The 14,919-nt window shown below is 29.2% G+C and overlaps 4 protein-coding genes across 9 annotated transcripts in view; 2 read left to right on the top strand and 2 right to left on the bottom strand.

Annotated features, from left to right (window-relative positions):
* LOC111676098 (flocculation protein FLO11) overlaps positions 1 to 666 on the bottom strand; it is a 252,972-nt gene extending 252,306 nt beyond the window's left edge. For all 4 annotated transcript variants that reach the window (XM_046950646.1, XM_046950648.1, XM_046950647.1 and 1 more), the window contains exon 1: positions 503 to 666. The gene's annotated coding sequence lies outside the window, so the exon portion shown is untranslated. The remainder of the gene's footprint in view (positions 1 to 502) is intronic.
* Positions 667 to 4,834: 4,168 nt separating this feature from the next.
* On the top strand, positions 4,835 to 7,211 carry LOC111676088 (nucleoporin Ndc1). Its single transcript, XM_023436975.2, has 3 exons — positions 4,835 to 5,506; positions 5,569 to 6,188; positions 6,251 to 7,211. Exons 1-3 carry the CDS (start codon positions 5,115 to 5,117, stop codon positions 6,991 to 6,993), a joined length of 1,755 nt encoding a protein of 584 aa, XP_023292743.2. The 5' UTR covers positions 4,835 to 5,114; the 3' UTR covers positions 6,994 to 7,211.
* Positions 7,212 to 7,336: 125 nt separating this feature from the next.
* On the bottom strand, positions 7,337 to 9,550 carry LOC111676090 (putative OPA3-like protein CG13603). 2 transcript variants are annotated; one of them, XM_023436978.2, is made up of 4 exons: positions 9,299 to 9,550; positions 9,060 to 9,228; positions 8,787 to 8,929; positions 7,337 to 7,641 (listed from the first exon to the last, which is right to left on the bottom strand). In XM_023436978.2, exons 1-4 carry the CDS (start codon positions 9,438 to 9,440, stop codon positions 7,457 to 7,459), a joined length of 639 nt encoding a protein of 212 aa, XP_023292746.2. In that variant the 5' UTR covers positions 9,441 to 9,550; the 3' UTR covers positions 7,337 to 7,456. The 2 variants fall into 2 exon arrangements, with proteins under 2 accessions (XP_023292746.2, XP_023292745.2); XM_023436977.2 differs by lacking the exon at positions 7,337 to 7,641 and adding an exon at positions 7,702 to 8,373 and having other exon boundaries at positions 9,299 to 9,545.
* Positions 9,551 to 9,707: 157 nt separating this feature from the next.
* Positions 9,708 to 14,919, top strand: part of LOC111676139 (DNA polymerase alpha subunit B) — a 134,999-nt gene continuing 129,787 nt past the window's right edge. The window contains exons 1-2 of one of the 2 annotated variants that reach the window (XM_046950640.1): positions 9,708 to 9,935; positions 10,001 to 10,392. In XM_046950640.1, coding sequence (XP_046806596.1) covers positions 9,866 to 9,935; positions 10,001 to 10,392 — 462 coding nt within the window. In that variant the 5' untranslated portion in view covers positions 9,708 to 9,865. The remainder of the gene's footprint in view (positions 9,936 to 10,000; positions 10,393 to 14,919) is intronic. The other variant, XM_023437033.2, reaches the window with a different exon arrangement.

Raw genomic sequence — 14,919 nt, 5'->3', positions numbered from 1 at the left:
ATTTAAACCCACAAAAAGTATAAACCTAAGGACCAAAATATAGGTATTTTTAATGGATTAAGCTACATATCTGTTACATATCTTAAACATGACCAAAAATTAGGCTTTATCAAAATCTGGGACTCGACATCTCGAAAACATGATATGCTGTAAAAAATCTTTTGTCAGATTTAGACAATTGGACTATGTAATATTTACACTTCAAATTTGTACCAAAAATAGTACAAATGTACCAACTTTTTCATCTCTGATTTGTTGCTTTTTTAATTTTTTTATTTTTATATATTTTGTTTTTATAATTTTCTGTGCTCATAAGTTTTTTCTTCTTCTAGTGATAAGAAAGCGAAGGGGGAGTTAAAAAAATATATTAAACACGAAAGTAGGTGAATGGAGTAATAATTATAAAAATATATAGGTATTGTACAACAACAAGCAGAACATTTATATATAATTTTTTCGATTAATAATGAGAAAGAAACAACAATAACAAAAATATACACACCTTGAATTTTCGTATATAAAAGATGAAGATACACAAACAATATATACAAAAAGTATTTGACACAAATTTGTTTAAAGATAATTAATTAATTAATTCGTTAGCTTTATTTTATTATTTGTTCCATTTAATCATAAAAAACAATTGTTTTCTTTTAATACACATGTGTTTTAAATTAACATTTTTTATCTCCCTCTCTATGTTTTGTTTACATATTTATTTTCTTTGGGTAGTAATTTTGCTTTTTTTTAATTTTCTTTTTTACACCTGTTTTTACGATTCAATATATTTTTTTTGTTTGTTTTACTCTCAAATAAACGTCTATTTTATTTACAGCTTAATTTATCAAAATAACACCTTTCATTTCATTACATTTCACATTAAAATTTGATTACGTAGTATTAGTTAAGCTCATGTTGTTGTTTTTGTTGTTGCTATTTTTAAGGGCAAAGCAGCTGTTTAGTTGTTGTTATTTGCACGCACAATTATTTACACTCACTCATTCATTTGCTCACTCTCTTTTAGTTTGATACACAAACAAAAATTCCACTACTATGAGGTTGTTGTTTTTCTCTTACTTATTTATTTATTTATTGGGTTGGTTTTACATCACCCAACCAAACAATTGAAAACTAAACTAAACATAACGGAACACACTAGAAACGACAACAACATTACATTACAATTACAACATTAGTAAAATTGTTTGAAAATTACACTTGTATGTTTGTTTTTTGTTTCAGTTTTTGTTGTGGTTGTTGTTTTTATTTTTATTCAGCTACTCCGATGATATTTGAAGAATGACCTCAATACTACGCACAAAAGCTTATACAAAACTTTATTGTTGTTGTTGTTTTTGTTTATTTTTTCTGCCTTCTAATATTCGCAAACCTTTTAAACAAACACAATTACGCACTCGTTTTGTATTTTTACGTAAATTTTTTTCACTAACGACGAAATTTATTCATTTTTTTCTATATTTCAATTACAATTTATTGATTTATTTCTTTGCTTCACTTGTATTTTGTATACAATATTCCTTTTCTTCTCCACTTATTTTATTATATTAAATATTTTTTAATTGATTTTAATTAGTGGAGCTCTCATACACAAAATTACTTGTATTTTGATTTTCGCACTTCTCTTGCCACTTCCTCACTTCTTCCTCATCAACTACTACCACTAGCTCTCAATTATTTAAAATATTATAAATAAAGACCGCAACAAAAAACACACACGTTAATTCTTTTTTAATTTTTTATTTGCGAATTTTTCTTTTGACTCTTTTTCTTCACACCAAAAAATACTCACACATAATGAAATATTATTTTTTTTACATATATTTTTTCGTATTAAACACCAATATTTAATACAATATTTTATTCATATTCTTTTGCACTTTCTATTGTGGCTTTTGTATTAGATATTTCATTTTTTTCTTTCTTTTCACATTCAAAAACTTTATTATTTTCTAAACGTTATTTCTTTTTTTTCAATTTGTTAAAATCGGTAAAAAAAAACTTTCAGTTGACCGTCCGCGTTTAATTACGACACGACCGCACTCTAGCAAACTCACAGCGAAAATGACTAAAGAGCTAAGAGAGCTTTAGTGCAAGTGTATACAAATGTTTATTGGCGGCTCAGGGATGGTATTATCTAAGTATGTACCAAATTCAAGTGAAAAAAGTACTAAAATTGTTTTGAGTGCTTCAAAAGGTTCTAAAAGTAAGCTTTTGTAGTTTTTTAATTTTGAGTACATATTAAAACAATTAAAAAAAATATATTCGGGCGAGGACGACCATATAGGCTTCATCAACGGTACCATAGAAGATCATGTGCCAAATTTCATTGAATTATTCTGTGCTTATAAGCCCTATCTAAATCGCCTCAGAAAATGATTCTGAGCCCATTGGTGTTCTTTAAGGTTGGTATAAGACCAAAATTATTGTACGTTACAAACATCAGCACAAACACAATATACCCTCCCAACTAAAGTGGTGTAGGGTATAACAATAACTCAGGTGCTTAAAGTAAAGTTTTACAGTTTTTTAAAGTACATATTAAAAAAACAACTCAGGCCGGCAAATTTTAAACCTAAATACTAATCAGAATTTTTTAATCATAAAGTGTGAAAAAATAGACTATATAAAATATAAAAAGCCGAAAGTTAAGAATAAGATTAGTTGTTTTTTAATTTCTTGATGTATCAGACTTTAGGTGATGATATCTCAAAGAAGATATGCCAGGTGACTTTATTTTAATGTTGATAGAATATAATATCTAAAAGGGCCAATAATTGCGATACCATTAATCCCAGAAGTAATGAAGAAAATCTGATCATATTCGGATTCAGTGTGACTTAGTCCTTTAGAAAATTCATTTTCTAAGAGTTTTGAATTCTTTCTCTCAAAATGAGCAAATCTAGTTGATTTGCGAAACACACCCAACAAAAAAAGAACTTCCAAAGAATTGAAATAGAAGTTGAATTTACTACATGGAATTGCTGAAAAAGACTTGAAGAAGAAATTAATTTTAACACAGGCTCGTCACAGATGAGATGGCCTTTTGATCATATACACAGGCTCGTCACAGATGAGATGGCCCTTTGATCATTCTCAAGATGTCATTTATATGTTCTTCTCGTGGAAGTTATTTGGAGGTAAAATTATATTTTTATATCATATAACTAACGTGACATAAATAATTTTTTAAAAATAAAATTTTTAATAATATATAGAATTGCAAAAAAATAAAATTATTTTCACTTCTTCAGAAGTCATTAAACATCAATCCTACAGAAAGAAAAAAAATCACTTAGTACTACTTTGGAAGTGGTTATATATGTTATTCTCTGTACAAACACCCGAAGAGGTTTCTGCAAATCTAGTAAATTTCATGGCAGTGGAAACATTCTAATACAATTTTAAAAATTTCGATATCTTTTAAATGTCATAATTATGAAAGTTAAAGTCATATTTTGAATGATGTAAGAATAATTGTTTTGTGAATAAGGCCTTAAAATTTCATCAAATAAAATCAAATAAAAGCTTTAAACCACAGAAATGTTATGTACATTGATTACCATCACTAATTTTCTATTAAAAGAGAGCATAATGGTATTTCAAAGAGATATAAGCAAAAAAAAATAAGAGTAAAAAATAAGTAAAACATATGGGAAAATAAAACTGCAATACCTTTTCCTTGTCACTGCTTTATCCCAAAAACAACAATCGGATGTAAAAACCACCTAACAAAAGTAATAACAATTTTTGTAAAAATAATGAGGAAATAAATGATAGATTGTTTCCTCTAGGAAAGCGATTTCCTGCAATTTCTGTCTTTTGACAGATTACTTCTAGAAATTTAGCAAATTGCTTAATTTGTTTATACATACATTGTTAATTTATTTAAATTATTTTGGTGACATATAAATTTATAATTCAAATCGTATATTTTCTTTTGATTAACTCAAAAATTCAGCCGCATCGAGTGTGAAAAATTTTTATTTTTATAAGTTTTAGAATTGAATTGAATTCTTAATTGAAACTTTTTTCTTAGACACAAAACGGTATTGAAAAACTGACGTTATTTATACGTATTTATATAGAAACGAAAAAACCGAAAGTGCTGCCAAATTCGAGAAAATAACATATTTTACAAAATGATTTACTTCATTTGACAGCACTTCTAGATGTTGTCTTTATACAGTACATACTAGGGTTCTATAAATCGACTTTCGAATAATCTACTTTTTGTCGAAAAATTGAAAAAATCGGAAAAAGTCGAAAATAGTCAAATTGTCGAAAATAGTCATAAAAAGTTGAAAAATGTCGAAAATAGTCGAAAAGTCGACTAATTGTAAAATTCATACTAAAAGTCTAAAAGTCGACTTTTAATTCAATAAATAAAATCAAAAAGCCGAAAAATCGAAAAATCGACTTTTCATAACATGCAAAAAGTTGAAATGTCGAAAAGTCGACTTTTAACTAAATGCAAAAATTAAAAAAGTCGACTTTCTAGTTTCATCAATAGAGCCCTAGTACATACATAGATACATACATACATACATATATATGAAAGATAAAAATATTTCTTAATGTTTTAAGTAAAATATGCTAATTTTTTAATAACTATGTAATTTGTATGTAAACTATATCGCAATATTAGATTTCGATATATTACTATAACTCATTTTCATTAAAATTTTTGAAAATTATTTTTAACCGAATTTTTCATGTATTTATTTTCCAGTGTACCAACAAAAGCAACCCTGGAAGTTTAATGTCAAAAAACAGTGCTGCCCAACAACAATTGTTGTTTGTTTACTTTTTTGTGCGAAACAGTTTTGACAATTTATTGTTTCATTTAAATTGCATTATGACGCGCTAAGAAATTACAGAATAAACCATTTAATTTTCTATTAAGCCAATAAATATTAAAATATTATATAAATAAAATTATTCTTCAACTAATTTTGTCATAAATATTCAAATAACTACAAAAATCGTGTAAAATAGATTGTTAAAAGTTGGCGAAATTAACTTAACCTCAAAATAAAAAAGCCGGTTAAGAAATACAAGTTTGTGTAAGAAATTCAAACAAAACTGGTGTTAAAATGTCTTCCTTAATATTGGAATGTAAAAAATTATGCCTCTATCGTTGCCTCTCGGCAGTGGCTCTGAGTATTACAATGCAGTTTTTCTTACTGGCTGTATTTTTGCTGTTTGTCAACTTTCATGTGCTGCACCCGGTAATGTGGATCACTGAGACAGTGGGTTTGCTGTTTTCATTTTACACCTGGTTGTCCATAATGCCTCTAATATCAGCGGTCATTATTTATGGTATTTTATTGGGTAAATCACATTTGGCGGTTAAGAAGTACTATGCCACCCGTTTTCGTTGGCTGCTGGGTACAGCCGTGAGGAAATTCGCTTTCTTTGTTATACATCTGGCCATGGGTTTCTTAACTACTTGGCTATATGCTAGATATTTACATATGGATTACAGGTTTGTTTATTATTTACACGTTATGGCAATTATTATATATGTGTGTACATTTTAAATTTCAGATCTCTATTATACAAATGCTATGCCATGGATTGTTTAAACTCTTATTATATCTTCCTTATGGGTGCTGGCATCTCTGCGGGTTGTTATCATTTCATTAAGGAGAATTTACGCTCTGAACCTGAAGTAGAGTATCCAATTTTGCAGGAAAATAAAGTAGTAAAAATACGTTCCTTACTTTACTCCACTTTGTACAATTCATTGTTAAAATCATTTGTGCCTACACTTTGTTATGCTTTGGGCTATTGTCTCTTGGGTGGTATGTTAAATCATCGTATTGCCCGCTTTTTTGGTGTTGAGTTGGAGGAAAGTATAGTGTCATTTTTTGCCGTGGCCACAAATTTGAGACTGTTGTTTTATGCCTGGATTTTATCTTCACAAATATTAAGCAACATGAATTTAATGCAAAAATTCTTTTCAATATTTTTGGCTGAAGAAATGCATTTTGTTATCGAAAAGAATCCTGTAATTACTGATGGTCAAAAAGAAATTACATTGGTAGAGGCTTTGGGCATGTCTCAAGTGCCGGTAGTGCAAAATTTAGCTGCTTTGGAATTGTTTACTTTGGCTTCATCACATATGCCTAGTAAACGACAGGAAATATTCGCTCTCTCAGTGCCGGGTAAGTGTTTTTCTAGCATCATTTACTTTCTAAACAATAATTTCAATATATTTTAAAAACAGGTGGTCATCCCTATAATTGGAATCAACTTTCTGGTCAATGTCTATCGCTTATTAACGCATTCATAGAAGAACTTACTGCCTCGGTTAAAAACATATCAACCATGAAATCTTCACCATTATTTTGTCACACTGACAAACCAACGGCTACCGAGGCAGCTGAGAAAATTCTACTAAGACAATACAATGAAACCTATGGCATACGTAGAATGGCTACTGATGCTCCCACTACTAACATTGATTCTTCGGCACCCGCAAATATGTCTCCGAAAACTTCAAATGCTGTACAACGCATTAACGCCCAATTCGAACACATGTCTAAACAACTAGAACATGCCCTCAATACCGCCTTTCGTACTATACCGGGTTTATTTTATATGTTTGGTGAATCGGATGGTGCCAAGACTGCATTCCTACTTTCTAATTCTCAAATGATAGTTTGGTTAACACAAGGTCTGGCGGGTGTTTGTGCTGCTTCTATCACTGAAGATAAATACGGGGTGGTGCAGGTGGTTTTGCCACAAATTATTAAGGCCTTATTGAAACTTAAGGGAGAATTAGATAAACTGAATAATGTCAACTTGAATGGAAAAAAACTAGATAGAAATTTAATTACCCTAAAGAATGCTGTTAAACGTAGTTTGTACAAGATTACCTCAGTGTTTGGTGATTATTTGCGTGATTTAATCGATGATCCTATGGAAATACGTACTTTACATTGTTTTACAAATTATCAAGATATTTAACTTTAATATTTTTTAAATTGATTTGTATTTTTTTCTTTTTTTTTTTTTTTGGTAAATACTAATATAAGTTTCATATTTATAATCTTTTATATTTAATGCACTTGTGAATTTAAAGTTAAGTTTTATGATTTCATTTTTTTAGTTATAAGTGTTTGTGTTTCGGATTAGCTCTCAACAAAATTGTATTTTTATAAAAAAAAAAATTAATGAAAATTTTATCTCTCTTTTTTTGCAAATAAAAATGTTGTGCATTGTTTGAAAAATTTGAAAATTTTTATGAGAAATCGTACATTTTTCGTACAAAATACGAAAAAGTTTTGAATTAAAAAAAGTACAAAAACTATTTTTCAATATTAAGAATAAGTATATAGTTTATTGTCCTTTATAAATATTACAAACTTATTTATGAATTTTCACTATAATTTACTAACTTTAAAGATTTTATTTGCACATTTCATTTCACTCAAAGCCCTCTAGTGGAATAAGACATTTTTTGTATTTTAATAAGATTTTCATCTTTTAACATTTTAGATTCAACAACAATGGGGGCGGCGGTGCTGTTGGTAGATTGTGGCACAGCTACAGGTGGGGGAGGTAAGGGCGAGTTAGCCATTTCAGTTAGTTTAGAATTGGTCTTTTTAAGAACGCCTAGAAAAGTTTAAAAAAGAGAGTATGCCATCAGTAAAATTACTAAAAATAAAACAATTATTTGTAAAACAAATTAACATTTAATAACTTTTATTTTATAATTTAACAGAGGGAAAATCAACAAATAAAAAAGCAGTTATCTATTTATATTTTTGATACTTAATTATACAAAAGATTGTTGTAATAAATGCTGTGATAAACATTTAAGTACCAAACTATAATTAATGCACTATGTTTTCATAGTAAAAGACATTATTTTAAATATTGATCAACAATATTTAAATACAGAATTAAATGACTAATCTCTTCCCGAAGTAAAATTAGAGTCAGCTAAATCAATTTCATATTTAAGCTTAGCCAATGCATTTGTAAGCTCAATATTCTGTTGTAGTCACTGTTTTAGAGTAGGACGTTCTGTATTCGATTTAACAACTAATTCTTCATCGTCAGCAGCAGCAACATCTTCCGAGACTTGGGTCATGTTTTGAAAAGGAGTTTCAGTGATTTGGGTCTGTTCAACTGGTTTTACTGTAATGGTCTGTACTGTTGGTTTGACATTTGTGAACACTTGGGTTTCTAGGAAATGTAGGGCCCTCATAATAAGACCACCCTCAGGATTATAAGGCGATATTTTCTGATAGTGTGATGGTGGTGTTTGATTTGGAGTGTCTGGATTAAATGGCTGATATTCTTGTATTCTATCTTTGGTCCATCTGAAAATTGAACGTGATTCTGGAAAAAGGAAAAGTGATCATGATTAAAATGAAGAAAAACAAGCAATTGAAGGCAAAAACAAAGCAATGACATAATGTAATGTAAAAGTAAACAATTTAATACAAATGTGTAAGGAAAAAGGAAGGGATATTAATAGATGTATATATACAAAAATAAAGTTATAAAACAATATAAAAATTCACATACACGTTTTATAATAAAAATAAAAAAATGTTTAGCATCTTGAACTTTCTACACTTGATTTTTAAGCTTTTCTTTATCCTTAATTTCAATTTTAGTTTTTAGCGTTTCTTGTTCTAAATATTGTAACAGATTGTAGCAAGTTACTTTTAATTCATCTTTTATGATTTTAAAAGACTATTAGTTACTATTGCTTTAATTTATTAGAAAACAATATTCCCAAAACTTACCTATATCTGCTAATACCCTGGTCATTTCTCTTAATTGGGCATCTTGACGCTCCAAACGGAATGTCATTTCGGCTAAACGATTAGTTAGTTCATCCTTTTCTAGTTTAGCTTTTTCTTGTTTTTTAGCTTCGTTGCTTGTTTGCCTGGAAAAAGAAATTTAAAAAGATTTTACTAAAAAACAAGTGTTTTAAATTGAATAAAAAATTACATATGCATAAATCGAAAAATATAGAAAATGTTAGTTCAATTTATTTCAACACAAAGGCCACTTACCTAGCATATTCAAATATCAATAGACCAGCACCAATGGCGAAAATAATGAATTCACCCAATAGATTGGCACCCAGCTCCACAGCCATGGCTTCTGTTAGAGGTGGTACATTAACCGGTTTACCCAAGTTTAAGGCCCACATTTTCGTTTTGACCTCCACCCAATTGTAAACTAATTAAAGTGAAAATAAACAGACAGCGTTTCTTACTTGCAAACAAATAAAATTCCAAAATCTACTTACGCTGAGCCGGTGGCATACAAACATAGTTACGAAATAATGGATGTTCTTTGGCTTTCGATTTTATTATATTTGCTATTGGTTTACTTATTTGTTTTATAGCCAAAACACCCAATTTGGCTGCTGGAAATGCGCCTATGACCATGGCTTTGTAAATTTAATACAATTTAATAAAAGTTGAAAAGAAGAAAAAATGCTATTTTTGTTGAATTATTACAAATGGGCGATATTTTTTTTTGTCCAATTCAACATCTGTTTGGGAAATTTTTGACAACAGCTGTGAAAAGTGATGCCAAGTTTATGTCAGTTAAACCGACAAAAGAGGTCACTTGTGATGTATTCTTATTAGAATTTGGCATTATTTGTTGATCATTTGCGCGCTTTTTGTTGACATTTATTTGTAAACAAACAAACAAAAGCTTGCAAAATTGTGTTTTTGAACAAATCGTGTTTTTTTAAGCAAAGTGAAAATTGTGTTTTATTTATTAAAAAAAGTTTTAAATTAAAAATAATAGTTAAAATATCAAAAAGAAAACTTTACTTTCCTGCTAACATCAAAAATAAATTAAAATGGATGCTGAAATAAAACAACAGTTCGATGATATGGGCATTGAGCCTCCCCAGGAAGTGGTGGACAAATGTAAGTTTTTAGCTTAAAATAAATGTAACTAGTTTTACACAAAATGTTTATTATATATTATGCAGCCGTCGAACTTTGTATTACCTATCATATTGATGATGCCTCCGAATTTGTTGAACAATGGATGGCTTTCAGTATTTCTCATTTGCATGGTGCCGAACCTTCGATAGAGCATTTGAATGAATTCGAACGTAAAGTTTTCCAAGCAAAACGTGAAAAAGAACTTATGGCTGCTAGCAAGAAAAAAGGTAATAAATTGCCATCTGCTCTTGCCAATCTTACACATTTAAATGACATTGCTTCGAGTAATTCCAATCCTCTGGCCATGTATGGTGTTGAGGATGATATGATGGATGATTATATGCCGGATATGATTAGTGCCGGCGTTGGTAGTAGTACAATTTTAGATGAAAGTGAGGCTGTTGCGAGTACTCCGAGCGTTTATCATACGCCTAAGGTGAGTAAAGCAAAGATTTTTAAGAATGCCTTAAAAGTTGTTTACTGTATACTGCATGTACTATTATTAATATTCTTGAAAAACGTTCTGCATAAGCACCTATAATGATGGCAAAGATATAATATAATAGAAATATTCCATATTGGTATTAGCACTTGTTAAATTTTAAGATGATTTTTACATAATATGAAGTCCTTCCAAAATTCTTTTAGTAATTGGTTAGGTTAGGAAAGAATTTGCCACTATCGGTTCTAGCTAGCGTAAAGTAGACATTCAAAATCATGAAATTGGTTATTAAGAGGACAATCAGTAAGCAGTAGTGACTACTTTTAAAAGTCTCTTAAAACAACATCAAAACTGTAAGTTTATGTATCTCTTCTGTTAAATGTACCAAGTTAGAACTCTGAAAATCTAATCATTAATCAATAACACATGATGCCATTCTTAACATCTAATTACTGCCAACAATTTGATTTGTCTGTCAATTACACAAAATTAATTGCAATTACAAAATTAATAAGAATAAGGTATCGTATTACTTTTATTGTTACTATATAGATACATATAAACATGATGAAACATCATACATTTTATAAGTTTTTCTGTTGCCGTTTTTTCCACTCAATCTTATTTTAGTTTACCATAAATCTTTAACCAGAGACTCGATAACAATTTACAAATTTTAATTGTCTGCACTTTTTTTGTTTACCTTCCCAGAGACAAAGACAAACATACATACATATGTATAAACAAACACTCGATTAAGTTAGATTGAGTGACATGTATGTATGACATGAAGTTTGGTTGGTCTGACGCCGTCATCATTTTTGTCGTCGTAGCCATCATTATTATCATCCATATCCATTCAATAATAAAATAGAAATAGTATTTTTATTAGCTATACCCTATACCAAGGTAATAAGAAAGTAGAAGTAGATCCAACCAATTCCTTATTATCTTCCCTGCAAAATTTATTGGAATACATAATCCATTGAGGTTATTCCCCAATAAACATTGGGGAAAACTAAGAATTTGACTGTGGCCGAGATAGTTCTTTTCTGGGGAAAGATCTTTAGGTTGATACAGCTGTCGCTGGATTAACAATCTGTGAACGAGTAAGACTCGAGTAGTTACCACGACTATTTGCTCGTTAGATTAAAGTACATTATCCTTTAAGTAGTCCTATGTGATAAGTTTGCTTAGATACTCCTGTAGCTAAGACAACTTGGCCCGAATCGATGATTCACAACGCCAACTCTATTTTTATCAGTTCGACTGGCCAGAATACAAATTTGAGGTTTTTTTTTGGTACTCCACCAAAAACAAAATTAAAAACTTAGGTTAAGTTAACACTGGTCAACATACACTTCAAAAAAACCGCAACTTGCTACAGTTATCTGACCTCACACATTGGTTAATGCGGTTTGAAACGTAAAATTCTCGAAGGCAGAACAAAAAGGACGGCCTGATTATCCTTAAACGATAATGGCAACGATGTACGACAGTCTTCCTCCACCCAGAGTTGAATTACGACTAGAAGGCATGGATGGTATTTCTTTTTAAAAACGAACATATTCCATATAATCTGAAATGAAACAGTTGTTCACAAAATTTAATAAACATTTCTGTAATTACATATATTTTTTGCTTAAAAGAATAAAGTGGTCATACGATTCGACGCTGCCGATACTTTTATAGTATTTCTTTAATAGTTATATTCCATAAAACGAATGAGCGAACAAAACAAACAATTCGTAATTCGTCAAGTTAATCGTCAAAGCGTCAAAGTTACATCAGATAATTATTTCATTTCCAATTTGCAATTGCAATAACATGCATAAAGCAGGGACAACAATTTGCGCATAGCGCTAAACAACGCACTCTATTGCAAATGCACAGTGGGTCAAAGTGATACAAAAATTGTAATTTAAATTTAAAAAAAATTCAAAAATTTTTTTAAATTCAAAAATTTTGTTTTCTTTGAAAATAAGCACCAATTCGCAAGATCTGTATTTAACAAATATTTTTTAGAACTTTTTTTTTTCTACTCTAAACTAATCAAAGAATATTACATGTACTATGTGCGACACTAAGCATGAGCTTAAGAATTGTTTAAAGCATTGTTGCTGTTGCTGTTTTTTTCAAGTTTTTTCTATAAAGTTGCTGTTTTTATGTACATATGTATGTATATATAAAGCAGGGACAACAATTTGCGCATAGCGCTAAACAACGCACTCTATTGTAAATGCACAGTGGGTCAAAGTGATACAAAAATTGTAATTTAAATTTTAAAAAAAATTCAAAAATTTAAAGAATACTTTTAAATTTAAAAATTTTGTTTTCTTTGAAAACAAGCACCAATTCGCAAGATCTGTATTTAACTCTAAACTAATCAAAGAATATTACATGTACTATGTGCGACACTAAGCATTAGCTTAAGAATTGTTTAAAGCATTGTTGCTGTTGCTGTTTTTTTCAAGTTTTTTCTATAAAGTTGCTGTTTTTATGTACATATGTATGTATATATTATACTTAAGTTTTCCCTTTATATCATTGTTAATGCAGACAAATGAACAGACAGACAAAAAGCGACATATTTATATAAACTCCTCGATTGTAGTCATTGCAATAATAGATGATTTTCTTAGTTGGCACATATTGCAGTTTGTTTTGTTATTGGTATGTTGCTGTGATATTTTTGTTTGATGTTGCGCCTGTTTGTTTGGTAACTGAACAATTTTTGTAACTTAAAGGTTTTTCTTCTCATACAGACGGACATTAAGACATACAGACAGACTGACAAACATACTATGCAGTATGTATGTATATCTATGTATATGTACATATAAGAAAACTTTTCCCTTGTCTTTAAAATGTTTCTTGGAAATATAGCTTTTTTTCTTTCAATACTTCAATACTTTCGTACGGTAGTTGGTGTTGGTGGTTGTGATAATTGTAATAACCATGATGATGATGAAAAAGACAAAAATGATGTTGATGATGACGCAGCTTTTGATGATCATCTTTTTTTTTGGTTTTGCTGCTATTTTGTCTATTCTTGTTGGTTGAATATTCTGTCTTTTCTTTAATTTACAAACATTTTGTATTCTTTGTCATTCTTGACGTTTTTTCATGTAATGATCAACAACCGTCCAACAGCCAACAACAGCAACAAAAGCGTCATCTACACAACACAACAACTAGCAATAACAATAATAATGACGATGACGACAATGACATGAACGTGAACGAGATGTCATTGTTGTTTGTTTTTCCTTTAGTAGTAGTTTTTTTTTAAATTTTATTTTTTTCCCTCGCTGTAAAATGATGATCGTTGTTACCTATAGGTATTGTATATAGTAAAATGTTGTATGTCGCATTTTATCTGTTTGAATTTTTTTGTCTACTAAACAAACAAAAATAATATTAAACCAACCAAACAACTACTACCAACTATTTTTCTGTACTTTATGTATATTTTATTTTTCGCCGACTGATCTTCATCATTCATCCACCACCACTATCGTTTATATGTACTATATACAATACTTAACCAACCATTCTATCCAACCATCCATTTATCCACTGTTATATTAAAAGCCTTCTTTCTTTTTCTACCAATTTGTTTTTTTATATTTTGTAATAATTTTTCGTAAATGCCTTTTGATCTTTTTGAGTAAAAATTTGATGCGTATTTAACAATGGTTGCGAAGCGTAAATAAAACAAGCTTTAAAAATGTTTATTCTTTCATATTGTTTTTGTGTTTTTTTCTAGTTTCGTTTTATTTTTATGATTTTTGTTAATTTTTAAAATAGATAATAACATAAGATTTGTTTATGGGGGTTACTTGATGATATTTAAAGGTAATTAGGCTAAGTGTCTATATAAAATAATTATGTGGATTTCAATCTTTAATATGTTATCCCTTTATTATATGTAGATACACTGCTCTCGTAAGTTTCAATTGAGACACTCAGAACTTTTAGTTTCCATTGTCTGACCCTTACAAAACTGAACTGTTTTTTTTTTTACATTTACATTCGAAACTAAAATACTAAGAATATGTAAACAAAAACTGATTAGAAATCTGGTCATAACAGTAAAAATACACAATTACATTTTTAAAAGGTGAACTATTGTTTTTTTTTATAGAAAAAAAAAAAACACAACTATATGTTTATCTAAGTGGAAATCTTAACACTTCATATCTAACCATAAAATATTTAAATATTTTTTGTTTTGTTTTTGGATTCTATAAGACTGATGTATTACAGTAGTAATATTTACCTGCCAACATGTCATAATAATAAAAAGCTCCCCTCAAAAACAATAATAATAGAGGTATAATTAAAAAAAAACTAAATGAAATCAGATTGGTATAATAAATAGATTCTAGTAATAAAAAACCCAAGTCAAGAAGGTAGAAAAACGTTGCAGCAACAAATTGGAAAGCCTATTAAAAAGGTGGAAGCTTATAATAAAACAACACATAATTTTCTTTAATTTTGTTTATTTTTTTATATCTA

The sequence above is a fragment of the Lucilia cuprina genome, chromosome 4 (assembly GCF_022045245.1).
Source record: "Lucilia cuprina isolate Lc7/37 chromosome 4, ASM2204524v1, whole genome shotgun sequence".
Lineage (NCBI taxonomy): Eukaryota > Metazoa > Arthropoda > Insecta > Diptera > Calliphoridae > Lucilia > Lucilia cuprina.
The sequence above is the reverse complement of the archived record's forward strand: the minus strand, read 5'-3'. Positions and strand labels throughout refer to the sequence as shown.